We start from the raw sequence: 19,911 nt of genomic DNA on the forward strand, positions 1-19,911 counted from the left end.
GTATTTATTTTCAACGTTATAACTTTCCGATAGTAATTATAATCAGATTGAATTTCTTTCAAAACTTAATATCATATTATTTATAACAATTTTGAATGGATGTTACTAAACATTTTAATGCTAATAAAATTAATTAATATTGTACCACCTGAACTAAAAGATCTTTAGCTTAACTAAATAAAGCTCATTGTTAAATCGAGAATTAGTTAGGTTTCATACATATTTATCATAGCTTAAATTTTCAAAGATTAACACATAATACTTTATGCTGCAAATGAAAACTTTATGTGGAAATATTAATTTCGAAATATATGACTGTTACGTTATCACAAAGTGTATCGTGAATTTATACGTTTTGCTTTGGGATATTCTGTACTGCTTGGAATTATCATTATTTAATTGGATATTTTCGTGTTCTTACATTCTTTGAATTATTTCTCTATATTAAATGAAAATGAATCTATTAAATGTAATATTAACGTTTAAAGGCATTTATGTATCTTTTACATTATTGAATTTCATCGCTGTGTTTCTAAGTAATTCATACAAATGGATTTGAGTACTTTAATTTATTTTTTCTCCGAATAATAATCAGTTAACGAGCCATTCGGCTGATTAAATTTTAAATTGTAATTTTTGTCATTTGAAATAAAAAAAGGATTGCTCTTGACAAAAAATATAAATCTATGTAAGTTAATTAAATTTGCACATAGATGGGTTGTAGTTAAGTGATGTAGATACTTTTAATGTAAATACGTATAAATAATTAATTGTCGAATTTGTACGTTAAGAATTATAGTTAATAAACCATATACCTGTATCGATAAACTTTCTATTAAAATCATTGAGAGAAGATTGAATATTAAATTATCGAACGCAGTTTGAAAAATTGTTTTAAAAATTCATGAAACTATCCAATTCACATGTAAGCGGTAATAATTATTGACTTACGTTCCTACAGGTTTATAATGCATATCAATCATTATTGAGTGGACTAGGCAAGATGTTACAAGTTTGTCACAGCGCGAGCGCAACCATTGTCTCGGACAACTTTCGTGATGATTATGTACGATTCATTATTTGGTTATCATTATTTTTTAAATGATAGTTTTTAGCAAACAATAAAATAAATAATGAAATATTAATGCTAACATGGTGTCTGGGTAAAATGGCGAAAGTCTACTATGCTCGAGCGTTAGGAAAAGGCAATAATAACTGTATGAGGCAAATATAACTAAACTACCTTATTTCAGGATCATATAGATAGTTTTGGTGTCTTAAATAAAAATCTGGGTATTTATATATGTTATTTACATCTATTGTATCACGTAATATACTTCAATGGTTGCGCAAATAAAACTGAGGTGTATCAGTCAGTGCTTTAGATACTAATAAATACACAGATTTATAAATAAACATAATTGAGGATTTGAGAAGAATTTTTATTATTTTTTTATTGTTTATATATTTTACCAAATCAAACATGCAATACATTTTTACTGCAGAATTTGGACGTGTGTACAATGCAATACTATGAAAAAGAAAAAAAAAGGAAAAAAAAATTGAAATCAAATACATTGAAGGGGTAAATTTTAAATCTCTATTACACACACACACACACACGCGCGCGCGCGCGCGCGCACATATTCTACAACCTTAGAATTTACTTTTATAGCGTTTTAATTTTATTATTAGTAATTAAAGTACTTTGAGCATCCAACATCTATAGGATTATTATAATTTCAAAAATAATTATTACTAACAAAATATTTGTTTAAAGTTTTATATAAACATATAGACAATGAACATTCTATTAAGTACGGCTTATCTTGATGTAGTACAAAAATAATAATCTTTTCTCATTAGTTCATTACCATATTATTTTTTTAATAGTACAGTTGGAATTATAAAATATGTTAATTGTATTAGTTTAGTATTTGATCTTCAATAGATTTCTTATACGTCTTACTATAATGTATTTTGTATATTCGCGCAGCTGCGAAGTTTTGTATTGGAAAATAATTTCTGATAAAATGGACAAATTGCCTTAAGGAATAGAAATTCCACTTAAATCCTCAATTACAGAAAGTGCCGATTGGGAGAAAAAAAAAACATGAAGAAGAAGCCATGCAAATTCCCGCTTAACTGTGTAAGTTTATGCGCGCAGGGCTGCGTTACGGTCTTTTCCGACGGGTGCTGGTCACGTGTCCCATAAACATAGTACACTCGTGAAATCGTATATACTCCATGTACACAAAACACACACAAATATTTACTTACACATTTACGTTGCGGTCCTGCCCCGTATCATCTAACACGCGGCATTTCGGTCGCGCACGGTGTTGTTTAGGTTCATAGTACCAGTAAGAAGCTTCTTTACCAGCTGGATCATCTTGTGCAAGTCTGTAACCAACCCCAGGGGATAGATCACGCGACAAGAAAACACGTACGTTCTCATGCATGCCTGCCTGATTCTTGTTCTCTCTGTGTCTGTACGTCTGTGTTTGTCACTGTCGTCCGTTTATCTTAACGTTCCGCCTTTCCAGCTAAATTGCTAATCTCGCGTTTGTTTCACGCGCCTCACACATACACGCATCCCCCTACACGCATTTACATGGCACAATGAATGTTACTGCATGACCCTTCGCTTTCCCTCCTTGGTTTATGAAGTGATAGTATTTATTAACGTTGTTTGGTATATCCGTGTGTATATAAATGTTGTGGTTAGATATTAGTGGAAAATAAAAAATATATTTTTATTCTAGATGTACATACACATCGTTGCATGAAAATATAGTTGTATGGTTATTATGTTGAAAGGTTTGTTTAATATTACTTTTATTGCTCTGCATACTAAGAAAAAAATAGCCTATGATTTAAAATAATTAATCACTTTAGTACTATTTTTCAAAGTTATCGATGTCGATGCAAAATATATTTCCTATAATTTTTTATTTTAACCCTTTTTTCTATTCGATCTAGACAAATACAGTCTCAAGTACTTATTTATTACACTTCTTTTTTTGTTTTTACAGTAATTATTTTATTATTTGATTAATTCATTATTAAAACGTGCAAAATTTCTTAAATTAAGTTCTTATTAAAACTTATTAAAAGTGAATACACTTAAATTAAATTATTCAACTGTACGAGTACGAATTGGATATTGTTATTTTTCAAATTTTAACAAAATTACATTAATTGTTTCATCAGATATAAATTTCATATTGTAAAAATAGCGTTTATCATTATAAAGTAGTATAATTTTAAAATAAAAATCAATTGCATTAATAATGAACAATTATTACAATATCGAACAGAAATGAAATAATAACTTTATCTTCAATTTTATTTTTAGTAATCAGAACTTTGAGCATTATATCTGAATTAGATATAAGAGTTGATGAACAGGTCGTTTTAACTTCCATGCACACTTTGTATGCCCGTTTGTCTGGTCCTGTGATAAATTCTTTGTTCTTTTTTTAAAGGTATCTTGATCGTACAAATTTAATGCTTTTAAGAAGTTAACATGTCAACTCCTTAATTAGTAAACTTTGAGCAGTAGTTATAACTTTATTAAAACTTTTTCTGTTAAGTTTAATTTCCTTTCGTCCTTGCTATTTATAAAAACAATACTCTCAAGCACAGTAGTGGTAGACATTTGTTACATTGAGAATTAAACAAAAAAAATTTTTTCTTTTTTCAATATACCGTTTGTAAGGGTAATATTGTTCCTACGTAATTCTTGAATTTTTCCTGTTGTCTAATTTAATATTTACTTTTTTTTTTACTTAAAAATATGCTCCTACTTGTTCAAATATCTTTCAATAATAAACAATATATAACTATATATTGTGACGTATACTATATACACGACGATAGCATGTTCATCGCACCGGATAGAATCTAGACAAAACATCCGCAACTGCATCTTACTAAGAAGTAAAAGATCACTATAAAGGGAACTGATAATGGAAGTTACAAAAGGGCCAAGATTCCATTAAAGCAAGGATTTTTACCTTCTTTCATTAACCACGCGCTCGTTCCAAAAAGTACAATTTATAATTAATTTCTCTACTCTAACATTATAACGAAGAAATATTGATTTAATCAATTATCTTATTATTAATGGATGTTGAATTAAACTCTCGATGAATAATTTAATTATAATCTACGTGAAAAAATACATACCTAAACTTATACGTAACAATATATGTGTGTATGAACTGTTCGTATAAAAAATTCAATAAAATATCTCAGTCAGAATTAAAGAAATATAAATTATAAAATTAGAGAAACGATGAATTCAACGCTTAGTTGCATAAAGATTAAAAACCGATATCAAAATGATTTTAACAAAACGAGCAATATTTTTCAGTAAATGAAAGGAAATTGCATAATCTACAATGACAAGCAAAAAGGAAGTTTTTCAAAGTACAGTATCGGTCTATCGGTATAAGTATCTTTCACACATAAAAGGTGATCAGCAATAGTTCATAACATAATGAAAAAATAAAAATTAAAATTAAAAAAAAAAAAAACAGCACTTCCAATGACTTTTACCGATGGACCCAAATAATTGGATATTAAAATTGCCCATTGAACGGTATTAAACACTTACAAATACTCGCTATAAAACTAACCCGAGTTGTGTTTACGCGTCTTCCCTCGGCACCGATAAATAAAGCAGAGTCAAGACGGCCACGGAATGGATGGACGAGGTGGGATGAGTGGAAATCCAGCTGCGGACTACAGTGAGGGCGCCTCGCACGTGCTCGCAGTCATTCACCAGATACTGGGCCATCATCGGGCCCTCGAGGCTCGCTGGCACGCGAGGAAGATCAAGCTGCACCAGAGACTGGCTCTGAGGTGAGTTATTATTGCATTGAATTACACAAGAATTTAATGCGCTACTGGTACATTTAAAGGTCCGTCGGCGAGTAGTGGTTACGCTACTACTACACAAGCACTCGGTTGTGATTACATTACTTTTAAATCATTTGTCTAGAGAATGTGTTGTACGTATGTAAGATAAGGAAGCAAATGGACGTGTTTTTTGTTTATTGAGGAGTAGCAGGTGCATTGTACGCGGTTATGAATAAATTGAAATGGTAAAATGATTCGAGTTGTTAGATAGATATTCGTAAGCTTGTTTTTTTGGATAAGATAAATAGGACAGGACAAAATAGTTCATTGGGAAAATTATAAGTGATGCTAATACGGAAAGATAAGATAAATTTATTAACTAAAAATATTTTGTATATCTATATGCATTTTAAATAAGATAGATTCTCAGCTAAAATATGCATATATCTATATGCATTTTAAATAAGATAGATTCTCAGCTAAAATATGCATATATCTATATGCATTTTAAATAAGATAGATTCTCAGCAATTTTATTATAAACTTTTCTAATTAACTTTTATCCAGATTGTAATTGATATTACAGTTCTATGAGAACATTTCAATGATTACCGGGTATAATTGTTTTATTGTCTTTAAAATTAATATAAGAGTGTATAAAAATGTATGAATTTAATATTATGAATTTGTATAGATAAAATGTGACAGTCTCATTCATTTTGTTAATTTTGTATACAAGTTTGACCCCTTTAGATGCATAACTTATATCAGCCTGAAATTCTGTGTAACTTTCATCATACGTTTGTATATGCATAAAATCTTTGCATTACGTAATTGTTTAATATGAAATGTTTCAGAAAATCGTTTTATATTATATTCTTTATGAAACTTTTATCGTTCATGTGAAAAATTTATTTTAAATTCATGTCATGTATATATGTATACGCGAGAATTCATGCAATAAAGTTTTTTTAATTTTATTTTTTTCACTGTAAACTGTGAAGTACATTATTTTTAAGGAATCGCGTTTATTCGAGCCCTGTTTATCTTTAAAGATTTTCGAGTATTTTTAAACTTTACTTATCACCTCGTGGCTGCTCGTCAGATTGTTTCAAGAAGACGTCAAGCAGGTGTTGGACTGGCTTACGAACCACGGTGAGGTTTTCATCCGTAAGAACACGGGGGTCGGTCGTAATCTGCAAAAGGCTCGGGTATATCAGAAGAGTCACGAGCACTTTGAGAACGTTGCGCAGAATACTTACACGAATGCCTCGAAGTTGTTGACTGCGGCGGAGGAGCTCGCGCATACGGGCGAATGTGCCCCGGATGAGATATACGCGGTGGCCCAGGAACTCGAGGCTCACGTCAGTAGCTTTGCAGCGAGAGTCGAGCAGCGCAGACGTAGGCTAGATCTCGCAGTCGTCTTTTACACACACGAGAAAGAGGTAGGAATATGTTTTCGAAAAGTTATTTATGCGAATCGGTGAAAAGTCTTTAAATCTATGGACGTTCGAATGCTCGAATTCGATAATTGAATCAAGTATTTTGTAAAATATTACATCAAGAATGAAACGGACCAAGTGCGATTATACATATGGGATATTCTTTTAATATTTTTTAATCAAAAATTTGAAAATACGGAAAATTTATTGGAGATATGATACATTAAGCTCATTCTACATCTTACGGTTTAAAGTACACTTTGCATATGATATTTATATCTTTCTTCTTCTCAATAAATATTGCATAATTATGTGTCTTATCGTTGTATCATCACTTTATTAATTTATTTTTATTGAATATTATGCCCTCGATAGTGATTTAAAATCGACTTATTTGACTAAATTTTGATTCGTAGTCGACTATATGTGTATATAATGAGGTATTTCCTCTGAAACGGCGATAGATAAAAATACATAAAGTTATTGATTTAATTGTTTTACATTTATTCAAAGGATATGAAATTAAAACATAACATTATATATATATATATATATATATATATATATATATTATAATTAATTATATAATATGGATAAATATTAATTTTGATTTAAATTTGATTTAAATTTTTAAATAATATTTTACAATTAAAACATTCCTTTTTAATATTAATAGTTATTATTAATATTAATATTATACCTTTAAAAGTTGTATTTTAATTTAATCTTAAACGCTTTCTTTGCTAATAAATCGTATTCAATTTACAATATGCTAATTTAATTCAATAAAATACAATGATTGCACATTTTTAATTAATTTTAGTAACTTTTTTTACTTTATATTCTAACGTTTACAATAAGAACATGCATAATGGAATGAAGGATGTTGCGGTATAGACAACATTTCGTTCTTAAAAGAAATTTATGAAACCTACTTTATCGCTAAAGGTATAGGAGTCTTTAATTAAGAAAAAGTTCAATCTTCCTACCAGTGGGGAACATTCAGAAAAACTCATTTTGTTTTAACTCGACAAATGTAATTAAAGCATAGTATTTTTATATCATGTTTATTTCTAAATATTTAAACAAGAAAATAATTTATAAGAATTTAGTTTCACATGTTTTCTAGTATTTTCAATAAAGGACATTATTCATTTCGCATAATTTAGAAATTCTTATTATTGAATTTATTAATTTCACCACTTTCGAATAATTATAAACGTAATATAGGATAAAATTGATGATCAATAATTCTTGTATCAAATATGAATATTTATATTTGCGATGTTTATTTACGATTTATGTGTAACAACAAGTTCACGATAGTTGAAACTTAATCATTGATTTATAATTATTTGTCAATTACAACATAATGCTTAAATGTGTGCTCTAACTTATGTAAAAATAAACCAGTCTATCGCTTTATAAATATAAAAATAGTCAATTGCATTACCTATCCATAATTATTAAATTATACATTACGACATTATATGGGTTGTGATATTTATCAAATTGATAATTGATTTATTACTTAGTATTTATATTCATTACTTATTACTATCTCTTATTCATTACTTAGTACTATCTCTTTAATTAAGTTTACACGGACGATCATTTTCTTGCTTACTTATTGGATTTTAAATTTAATACGCGGATCAATTGATATTGGAAAAAAAGCAGAACGCACGCCGAAAAACGTTCCGTATTTTTTATGGGATCGCTTATGGTTTTAAACATAAATGTCTGCATGCGCAATCACGTCCCTTGATACTTTAGTACTGACAAATCTCCTTCTCATTCATCGGCCATAATTTTGCGCATTACAACTTCATTCACGCCTTCTCGTCTCCTTCCACAGCTGTCGGGTTGGGTCGATGAGCTCCGCCAGGAGCTGCAGCAGGATGAAGTCGCGGAAAGTCTGGAGACGGCCGAAAGGCTCCTAGAACAATGTGCCCAACATAGAACTTCCTGCCTCGAAGCGTGTGCCTCGACTATTGCCCAAGGTGAAGCACTGTTGCAAGAGTTGCGCGATTCCACTGAAATGCCCGACACCACCGGCTCCGTAAGTACACAAAGTTTACGTATTCTGTACGCGTTTTCAATTAAAGTTGCCAGTTTGTGCTGTTACGCTTGCGAGCTTTGTTTTCCATTAGCAAATAATACATCACCACTCGACGGTATTAAAATAAAATTAATACCTTCAATAGGGCTCTTATATGGGAAATTTATAAACTTTTGATCATCGAAACATTGGCCCGATTATTCTCGATATTTTAAAGTTTAATCTACTTGGAGCTTAGGATGAATCCAAATGAAAAAGTGTAGAGGAAGACTTTTACAGTGTACCTTATTTTTGTTTATGAAAGCAAACTACAAGATTTATTAGTGTCAATTATTAAAAGAAAAAACACAGGAAGAAAAAAAAGCTAATATAATCTTATTCATAAAATGACAATTGAAAAATATCGATTGAACTTTAAAAATGCAATTTTCTAAATAATCAAAGTGACCAAAAATAAAGATTCTCTATTTTCGCCTTTCAATAAATACTTTTGTGCATTATAATGATAATAGTTATTTCGAGGTAAATAATTTATTTTTAAATACATAAATGAGATGCATCGATTAAAAATAAACTTGATATCCATGCATTATTTTAAATAGTTGAGAAAATAAACACCGGTATAGTAGCTTCAGAAATTGAGCTTCTTCTCAACTCGTAGATTGCAGCGGTAGAAGCGGCTCTCGATAGACTATCAGGGTTGCGTCAGGAGCTTGAGGACCTGTGGGCGACGCGTAAACTTCGCCTCGAGCTGTGCCTACGATTGAGAGTATTCGAACGTGACGCCCTGGAAGCAAGCGGAGAGCTGGAAATGTGGGCACAAGAATTGCAGAATCCACCACGGGAAGGTTCGCCAGAACAGCTTCTTCGTGTTCATAATGATGGGGTTGCTCAGATGCAGAACACGGCATTCCAGGTGCTACAACAGGGCCAAGAGCTCGCACAGGTTTGTCATAATGCCCATTTGATCCTTTAATTTCAGCTCACTGTTCAATACGAATTAAATAATTAAATGACGAATATATTTTATAAGCTTGGAAATGCAAACTTTATACCGGATTTAAGAATTTTCATCATTCTATAAAATGAGAAGAATTCTATATGAGAAACTTTATTGGAGAATACATCTATCAATGTATTTTTGCCGTTTTTATATGCGTCGCCTATTTAATAGAACGTAGATAATTGCAGAATTTGTTGCGTATTGTTGTAGCGAGAAGTAAGCTTGATAAGCACTACCATGTATTTTCATATTTTCCAATGTGGTTATGAATGTTTAGAAGTTCAGTTTTAGAAAGGTACCTACACCTGTCAAGATTTTTTAAATCCCATGACAATCCCCGACTGCTCCTTGTACGTTCGTATGGTTTCATTAGATTCGGTATACCTAAAGTTCTGGATGAAATTTAAGTAATCTGGCTCGAGAAAGAGAAGAAAGTGTATGACGCATAGGATGGGGCAAATACGACGTTATTTTCTGCGACGTTTTTAGACACTTGAAAGTGGCGGGCATGGTTCACTTATCTCTCTCCGGCTTCTACATTTTTTCCCAATTTACAATTTTTAGAAAAATTAAAGTACATTAGTCACATTCATTTCTCTCTTTTCTCAATTTTTCTTTAATTTTTATTGTCGACGCAATCTTTATCTTGTATGCGCCGTCGTCATACTTGTTGTACACAGCCGTCGCGTGCATTACGAATAAGTCAAAAACGCCTTTCGAACAGCAGCGTGGACTTTATGAAAACGGCAGAGGTAAATACAAGAGGCAGAAGCAAAATTTATTGCGCCAGGGCCGCATATATTCAATGCACGTAATATTTCATTATAATTTAAAAAATTATATTAAAATATTAATATATTTAAAAGCTGTATCGCGAATAAAATATATTGTGAGTGTATGTATTAAATCATTATATAATTAATCGATGTGTTAAAATATAATATCCAGGATGATAAAAGAAAATGATTGATTATATTTTCCAAGCGATTTTATATATTTCTACAATGATTAATGTCTAGCATACTACTTATTTATACTTATTGTTGTTGTTGTTTCCAATATTTATTGAAAAATTAACTGTTTTATAATTAAAATTTTATTTTTAAATTATATCGTATTAATAAAATAATCAAAAAGAAAAGAATGTATCCATATTGCACTGTATGTATTTAATAGTATGACTTTACATGATATTGTAATCATCGCACCTATTAAACCTCTTATTAATTCGATAAGGAATAATGTCGCTGATTTTTATGGCATTAAAAAACGTATACATTCATTAAACAGGTTAATTATGTATTCATATTTGTTAAAAAGGAATTTCTTTTACCGAATGCAGGTTCTCGATCAGGCGGGGGTTTGCATTATGGCCGACGGTCAGCATACGGCGTCGAATCGCGTTCAGATTCTCTTGGAGTTTTTAAATGAACGCGAGATGGATGCGGAAGATCTGGCGGAGATGAGACGTGTACGACTCGAGCAATCGGCCCAGTTGGTGCAGCTGCAGCAGGATGCGACACATGTCGCCAATTGGATCAGGAATGGTGAGACGATGCTACTGGCTTCGTTGCGTATACCGGAAAATCTCCAAGACGCCGAGCAATTGAGACACGAACACGAGCAGTTTCAAGTTGCAATTGAGAAAACCCATACGTCAGCCGTGCAGGTTCGTTCATATGTCAGTTAGAATTCTTTTTTTCATCTATTTTTATTATCAAAATCATTCTTCAAGCTTATTATTTCAATGTTTAATCATAATTGCTAACGCAACTCAGTAACATTAATCAGTTTTATGCTTTCAATTTAAATTAAAAGGGAAAGTAATGTATTTTTATTTACAATGCGATGAAAGATCTTTAAAAAAAAAAACTGAAAATACTATCGCTACGGTTTCATAGATTTTAGTTCATTCGTGCGCGCGTGCACAGAGAGAGAGAGAGAGAGAGAGAGAAAGAGTTTATTTGAAACCAATATTTAATTTAGCTTATTTTTTACGTTGTACTTAAAAATATGGTATGTTATCGATGTTTCTACATTCAAAATGCTTACAATCAAAATATTTTTAATATAAGTATTGCAAATATAATAAAAATATTTAAATTTTTTAATAATTGAAAAAATTCTTTTATCCGAAATTTAATTTATGCACTTAATGGAATATAAAAAACGCTATTCTTTAATGTATAATGATAAAATGTGAATATAAAAATAAGATAATAGATAAAGAGTATTTAATATTTAGAAATGTTTGTTTTTTTCTGCAATGAAAATTATAAAAATAATAGGAAGAAAACAAACAGAGCGGATAGTTTTAAAATAAAAAATTAATGTTTATACTTTACTATATTTAACTATATTTAAGCATAATACATATAATTTATTAAAATCTGAATAGATCATTTTCAATGAATCATATTCTTAATATTTTTATCTGGTATCTGTATTTTCATAAATAATATTAGAGGTGGTTTTGGGAATGGTTCCGTAAATCCCGGTCTATAACCGACAAAGAAAAGCTAACAATGATATGAGATTATGCGTCTGTCATTTAAAGTAAAGACAAGATGGTAACTGAACTGTAGAGACAGGAAACCTTAAATTTAAGTTCTACGTGGTCTTTGAGCCTTGACGCTATCTTATGAATTCGAGAATAGTAAAACCTTCTTTCTTTTTTTAATCTTGTAAACGGTTAAAAGAATAATTAATTAATTTATAATAATGTAAATATTTATTATATTTCCCTGCAGTGATTCTATAATTTCAGAAGATATATTTTTCTTAACGGTTATTTAAAATATTTTGATACGTGCCATGCGATACAACAACGATAAATATATAGACGATTCGCTATTCTCGTTCAAAATTTCCTTCTCTTCATTTCCTTATCAGAAAGTCTAATACTTTACGAATCCATTGGCTATTATCGTTATACATTGGTATAAAAACTTTCGCTCCAACTAACTAGGTTTTATACAAATGCATTGTGCTGGGTTTATAGGTGAAGCACAGAGCGGACGCACTGGTGAGCGCCAACCACTACGACCCGAAGAGCATACGTGACGTAGCTGAAGACGTGACGAAGAGGTGGCAGCAGTTGGTGACGTGCGCGGAAGAGAGGCATAAGCTCGTTACCGCAAGCATAAACTTTTACAAGACAGCGGAACAGGTGAGAGAGCACTTTTTTTTATTGCACGTTTTTATAGAGCAGAGCAACTCTTGTGTGAAACACACTACGATATACCATTCAGCGATTTATCTCGGGAAAGCTCGATGTCCTCGATTTTTTAATATTTTGAGTTGGTGTATATGTTTTTCATTTAAAATAAAAAACAAAACAAAACAAAAAAAAAACAAAAAAAAAAGATTTCTTCTTAAATTAACTAGTACGATTAATATCGTAAATACGGTTTGTACAATTTTATTAAAGTTAATTGTTAGTATTTATGATTTTTATTTTATTTTATTTATAAATATAAATCTAACTGAAATCAATGAGCTATTAGTATTCATCGAAAGATACAACAGACTTTGTAATGCTATAAATTGAAATACATAAACGCATTGTACACGTAATTCTATTATTGTTGTTGCATATTGATGTAGCCGAACGTATACTTTTGTTAATTGCGTCATTTATCTTCTTGTTTATTATTTTAAGCGTATTATGTACAATTTTTATTGCAATCCATTGAAATTTATTATATAAACTGTATTTATGTATCGCACAGTAATTTTTACAATCACATTTGAGATAATTTATGAGTATTATTTAATACGTTTGTGAATTGTTCAGGTGCGTTCGGTTCTGGACAGCCTCGAGCGTGAGTACAAGCGCGATGAGGACTGGTGTATGGGTGGCGAAAAAGCAAGTCAAGTACCAACGTTAGTGAGCAAACATCAGGAACAGAAGGAGGCATTCCTTAAAGCGTGCACTTTGGTGAGGCGGACAGCGGAGACATTCCTCAAGTACACCAATCGTAGCTTACAGTTTTACAGTTATCAGATCACTGGTGCTACTTCCGAAAATAAAGTCAAAAGTTAGTATAATTGCATCACCTTCGAAATACTTATCTTTACTCCTTATTCTCAAAAATTTCAAAGATTTTAATTGTCTATTTAGACTACTAAAAATTAGTTGCAATTTCTTTTTATAGAAATATATTTCATTAAACGAGAAATGATTCATTAAAAAAATATTATATTGTATAATACATATAGTTTTTTATTTAAGTAAGTTTAATTCTGTAAATTGTCTGCAATGGAAAATCAAAAAAAGTTCTATTAACAAGCATTTTTATTATTTTAATTCCATAATGTATTATATATAATTCAATGTTTCATCACGACATTTCAGATTTCACAAGTGTTTAATATTTGTTTTCAAAAATAATATAATTCGATCGGATATTACATTATTAATATAAAATTAATTTTATATACAGTTATGAACACAATGTTTTCACAATGTTAATATAATTATTTCTTAAGTAATTGAAACTTTTAACAACAATATACATTGTATAAAAAAATAAAATATTCAATTTATCATATAACTTGGCAATCAACAACATAATAAATTAACAGGCATTCTGGAAGAACTTCTGAGTAAGGAGAACAAAGTCCTTGAATACTGGACTCAACGTAAAAAGCGGCTGGACCAATGCCATCAGTATGTATTATTTGAACGTAGTGCCAAACAGGCTCTCGAGTGGATCAGTGAAACCGGCGAACTTTATCTTGTTACACACGCCAGTGCGGGTCGAAATCGCGCTGAGAATGAACAATTACTTCATGAACATGATTTTAAGGGAGCAGCTAAGGTGACATATAGCCGGAGAGTATGAACAAATAACTGAATATTTTTAATGAAAACTATAAATTCATTTAGGGTTAATGTTGATTTAATTGGAAATATGTTGCAATGTTTCAAAAACAATTTTCTAGATATATATTTGACTTTTATTCATTTCATATGTACTACAAAATTTTATTTATAAAATTCCATTATTTTATCTATAATGTATAGTAAATGTTAACAATTTGACTTTATATTTATAAGCGAGGTTTTATTTTATTTATCATTTAGTTCTTCTTAGAGTGATGAATTGATAAGCGAATATAAAAAAGTAATTGTCGAATTTAACTTTAATCAACTTGAATTTTACTGTAAAATCGTTTAAGAAGAATACTTATATAAAAAATTTAGTATATTCATTTTACGAGTCGAAATTTAATAGAATTTTTCTAGGGTTTTATATTCTTTTATTAAATGTGGAATAAACTATATTAAATTTATATGAAATGGAAGCAAATTTGAATTAAAATAAAAATTAAAAATACAAACATAGAAGTATTCTTATTTTTAATTTTAATATATAGATTAAATTTGATTGAAATCAAAATATTTTTTATTTATAAAATAATTTTAAAATGTTTAACACAATTATGCCTGTAATCTCTGCAAAATAAATAGAACGAGAATGGTGCAGCAGTGTTTTATTTTAGTAACGCGAGAGCTGGCACAAATGTTAGAATCATATTGAAATCTCTGCCAAATCGTTGAAACAAGCAATCTTTTTTGGAAGAAGCATTATTACTTCTTCTCTCTCTCTCTCTCTCTCTCTCTCTCTCTCTCTCTCTCGCTTTCCCTCTCTTATGATGTGACATTGTTGCACCACACTCTATTCTTGAAATTTTCAGATTGTTAATTTTTGGTGGTTAATCGCTATCGTTGCAGGCAAAAATGAAACTAATCATTTTTCATCCGTGGAATATTTCATTTCATTATTTTTTAAAGTGACTCGTCGTAATTAGTAAAATATGAGTTTATATTTACGTTTTTATATTTAGAAAATATTATTAATGTATTTTTATATTTCAAACAAACTAATAAATAAACATAAATGCTAATATATTCCTTATATATATATTAATATAATAATAATGGGGATTTCCAACATTGATTCCAATTATGTCAGTAAGTTTAATATTATCGTCTTGAAGATTATATTAATTTTAGAGTATTTAAAATGACTTATTTAATAATTAATTCGGTATAATACAATACATCTTCATAAATGTATTATTCTATTTACTACAACTATAATGAATTTTTGCATTACACATGAAAGTAATATTTTATTGTTCCTTATAATATTTAATTCAAACATTTTTATAAATGCTATAATATTATTCAGTAACATTTTTATTTATAGATATTATTACTATTTTTCAGGAAACTCGTGAAAGAGTCAAACTTTTAATTCAATTGGCCGATAATCTTGTGGAAAAAGGCCATGCTCATGCAACAGCAATTAAACAGTCGGTTGCTGAAGTGGACCAGAGATACAAGGACTTTAGTATGCGACTCGACTGTTATAAAGCGACAATAGAGGATGATCTTGGAATACAGTCGGATGAAGGACCGAAGGAAATAACAATCGATAGGAATTCCGATCCGCTTTTAGAAGAGAAAATCAAGGGAAAAGATATAAAAGAGCTGAATGAAGAAAAACGTAGATCTGCTAGACGGAAAGAGTAAGTTTTCAATATTTTTCTACACTAAATATCTGTTTAACGTTATTTTGTATTTACACTTAGATTGTTCTTTAAATCCTTATCGTGCAATTATATATAGGAAAATAAATATCCTCTAAACCAGGTTTATATATAAAGTTTAGAAATCAATTGATAATGAGTTTTTTCAGATGTTACAATTATTTTTTACTAATAAAGCATTTTATCCCTATTTAATATATTCTGTTCGAAAGAATGTTTGAAAATTTTGAATGCTAATACAAAATAAATATTCTTACAATAATACCAGATATATTTGTTTTGCAGGTTTATAATGGCTGAACTGTTGCAAACGGAAAGAACTTATGTTAAGGATTTAGAAACTTGCATCAAATGTTTTCTTGATGAAACGAGACAAGGTAAAAATAATGTACCTCAAGGTCTTCAAGGTCGTGAATCAATCATATTTAGCAACATGGAAGAAATTCATCGGTTTCATTGTGACATTTTTCTTCGTGAATTAGAAAAATACGAGACAATGCCAGAAGATGTCGGTCATTGTTTTGTTACATGGGTAATTTATCGATATTATAATATTTTATTTCAAAACAAATATGAAATCAAATATATTGCAATTAATTACATAAAGAATCATAACTAATTATAATCGACTTGCAAGAATAGATATTTTTAAAAAATCAGATGACTTTAGTTATCTAAAATGGTCGAGACGCTTTTAATTTATGATTTATTAAAAAATATAATGTTTGTCTTCATGAGCCTCAGTTGTTATAATTATTGATTGATATATTTTCCATTTAAGGATCTTAATTTCAATTAATATAAAATAATCGTATTTACAATTTAGTATTTTAAATTTTAAGAAATTAAATAGTATAAAATAATTATATATATGTATATGTATATGTGTATATATATATATATATATATATGTGTGTGTGTGTGTATATACAATGAATGAGGGTTTAATAATATATATTTTTTTTAACTTTTGACTTTCAATATTTTAGGCCGCTAAATTTGATATGTACGTTACGTACTGCAAAAATAAACCAGAAAGCAATCAGTTGTTAGTTACACATAGCGGTACATGGTTTGAAGATTTACAAAGAAGACACAGAGTTGAGCATCCAATCGCAGCTTATTTAATTAAACCTGTGCAGAGAATTACAAAATATCAGCTTTTACTTAAAGACCTACAGGTACGTAATTCTTGATCAATAAGTTTTTAAGGCAAATTTGATGTATTAATATGTTAATGCATTAATTAAAATATTTGTATATAATGCCTATTATATACAAATATACCATATTATAATATTTGTATATAATAAATATAAATATTTCGACGAAAATTGAAAATAAATATATATATTTTTTCTTAAGCAATTTCAAATAAAAAGGAATTATTATCTAGTAAATAAAATTTTGAAAAAAATTTTTGAATACAAAATTTTTAAACTAATTTATCTAAAAAACTCATGAAATTTTTTGAAAAATTGACTCAATATTATTAGAATCCAGTGTTGTTTTAAAATTCTTAATAAAATATTTTTAATATTAATATTTATTTGCTTAGGCCTGTTGCCAGGAAGGTCAAGGAGAAATCAAAGATGGTCTGGAAGTTATGCTGAATGTGCCTAAAAAAGCAAACGATGCCTTACATTTGAGTATGTTAGAAGGCTGTGATGTCAGAATAGATACACTTGGTGATGTAGTTTTACAGGATCCTTTCACAGTTTGGGATCCCAAGCAATTAATAAGAAAAGGTAGAGAGAGACACATTTTCCTTTTCGAGCTGTATTTACTCTTCAGTAAAGAAGTTAAGGATTCTGCTGGCAAAGTTTGTATTTTTCTTTTTTTTAATTCATATCTTCATAAAAATTTACTAATTTAACAGAATATATGAAATAGTTCAACGTTTTTATATAGATCTGTTTTTCAATTTTGCAAAATCAGTTTTGCATTGGAAATCTATTTAATCAAATCTAGTTCAAAGTATGATTTAAAATGTTTAACAACTGTATATTTATTATTCTGTATTATGTTCTGATATACAGTGAAAGCTACAATTAATATATTTTTATTGTTAATAAATAAATACAGTGAATTGAATGTCGTAATACCTTCTTTATCAATTGTATATCTATGAAGGCAGATTTACTGGTGATAACATATTCCCGATTATTTCTTCATTTATCAATTCAGAATTTTCACCTTGGAATTTATGTCTCTGAAATATTAAACGTTGATGTTTTTTATATATTCATTTATATCACAATTTATTTTTATTATTAGTTATTTTCTAAAATAAGTATATCTTCATTTTTGTTTTGTATTCGATTCATTTTTTTGTAGCATTCATTATTTATTTATAAACGAGAAGTGTATGAATTCTTAATTAAATTTAAATATTTTAATTGTAAAAATCGACGTAACATTCAATAAATAAATTTGCTTTCAAATAATGTATTTCTTGTCAATTTATAATGTATAATACAATCTAGATAAAGAAGAATGGTTTATAATTAAATCATTGTGTACGCGAAAATAGTACAATATACTATGACTACTGAAGTGTTCAATTGGAAATATTTTCATGTATTGTAGGTGAAGTACATATATAAAAGTCGCTTAATGACATCAGAGCTCGGTGTAACAGAGCACATCGAAGGTGATGAATGCAAATTTGCGGTTTGGACGGGCAGAGCGCCGACGAGCGATACACGTGTCGTTTTGCGCTCTAACTCCTTAGAGTCGAAGCAGCTATGGGTGAAACGACTTCGTGAAGTTATTCAAGAGACGTACTTTAGTCTGAGCATGCCCAAGAGCCCGGCGAAGAAGAGCTCGAGTCAACGGTCAAGTAGGGATCTCGAGGAGTGTGCTTCGCTCGACGATAGTGTAGAAAATCTGGATAGAAATTCACTTGCGTCCTTCGGATCTACAAATACTACCGATTCTGATAAGGTAAGGATTTTCAATATTTTCTAATTAGAATAAATTAGAAATGCAGTATTTACGAAAAAATATTTGAACAATAGTTACCGAGTTGCTGAAAATTTAATTTTCTAAAAATTGAAATTCTTCTTATATTCAATTTTTATATTATTTACAATTAAAATAATTGCTTGTTTTATCTGGAACAGATTATGTTGAAATTCAAGAAAGTTATTATTTTTTTACTAATTTTATTATCTATTCCTGTAGAATATTTTATCAAATGTTTATATATTAAGTAAAATTTTTGATAAATATTGTGAATCCAACATCTATTTAAATTATTCTTGCCATATTATTTTAATGTTGCAATGAAATTTGCATAATAATATGAATTTTAACTAATTGTTCCTTTCGTGAAATTAGAAAAAAAAAATATTCTGGAAAAAATTATTCTTCCTTATTAAAGGAGAAAAGTTACGGTAATGGTTTCAAATAATTGAAATCGTTAAATTAGCTTGCAAAGTTTCATCTTAAATTTATCACGAGTAAACTGTAGAAGATTTAATTATTATGATTTTATATTTTATAATCTTCAATTTTTTAATGAAATCCTATATATACAAAGTTAGTCCAATGTATCATGCACATAATAATATTAAGATAATTAAATGTTATCAACAATCCTTTATATTTGAAAATTCTTTATATTTTATTCATAATGTTCATTTAACGTACGACTAATATATCTTATTTTATGGTATATATAACAAACCACTAATGTTCTATGTTTTATGGTAACTTCATTATTGATCTGTCAATTAATTTAATTTTTATCTATGTATTTTAATGGTGATTTTTCATTTCACAATATCCAAAATAATTAATAATCATCATTCTTTAGTACAGTATTACGTTACATAATTTATTCTACACAACTATATAATTTTCTTAGTTATTTTAATGTTTTAAATATATTTTTATATTTAATTAAACTAGGAATAGAAATAGTTGAATTTTAAACAAGTACATTATAGATAAAATCGGATAAACATTAATAA

At 29.0% G+C, this 19,911-nt stretch overlaps 1 protein-coding gene across 7 annotated transcripts in view; it reads left to right on the forward strand.

Annotated features, from left to right (window-relative positions):
* The window catches only part of trio (trio Rho guanine nucleotide exchange factor), a 110,930-nt gene that overhangs the window by 15,165 nt on the left and 75,854 nt on the right, over nucleotides 1-19,911 (forward strand). For 2 of the 7 annotated variants that reach the window (XM_011497199.1, XM_011497204.1), the window contains exons 2-15: nucleotides 2,351-2,446; nucleotides 4,688-4,869; nucleotides 5,972-6,311; nucleotides 8,167-8,370; nucleotides 9,032-9,316; nucleotides 10,716-11,042; nucleotides 12,375-12,542; nucleotides 13,170-13,413; nucleotides 13,961-14,214; nucleotides 15,612-15,913; nucleotides 16,220-16,466; nucleotides 16,924-17,115; nucleotides 17,493-17,756; nucleotides 18,524-18,880. In XM_011497199.1, coding sequence (XP_011495501.1) covers nucleotides 2,351-2,446; nucleotides 4,688-4,869; nucleotides 5,972-6,311; nucleotides 8,167-8,370; nucleotides 9,032-9,316; nucleotides 10,716-11,042; nucleotides 12,375-12,542; nucleotides 13,170-13,413; nucleotides 13,961-14,214; nucleotides 15,612-15,913; nucleotides 16,220-16,466; nucleotides 16,924-17,115; nucleotides 17,493-17,756; nucleotides 18,524-18,880 — 3,462 coding nt within the window. The remainder of the gene's footprint in view (nucleotides 1-2,350; nucleotides 2,447-4,687; nucleotides 4,870-5,971; nucleotides 6,312-8,166; nucleotides 8,371-9,031; nucleotides 9,317-10,715; nucleotides 11,043-12,374; nucleotides 12,543-13,169; nucleotides 13,414-13,960; nucleotides 14,215-15,611; nucleotides 15,914-16,219; nucleotides 16,467-16,923; nucleotides 17,116-17,492; nucleotides 17,757-18,523; nucleotides 18,881-19,911) is intronic. The other 5 variants (XM_011497205.1, XM_011497201.1, XM_011497200.1 and 2 more) reach the window with 5 other exon arrangements.

Source organism: Ceratosolen solmsi, unplaced genomic scaffold, assembly GCF_000503995.2.
Source record: "Ceratosolen solmsi marchali unplaced genomic scaffold, CerSol_1.0 scaffold13, whole genome shotgun sequence".
Classification (NCBI taxonomy): domain Eukaryota; kingdom Metazoa; phylum Arthropoda; class Insecta; order Hymenoptera; family Agaonidae; genus Ceratosolen; species Ceratosolen solmsi.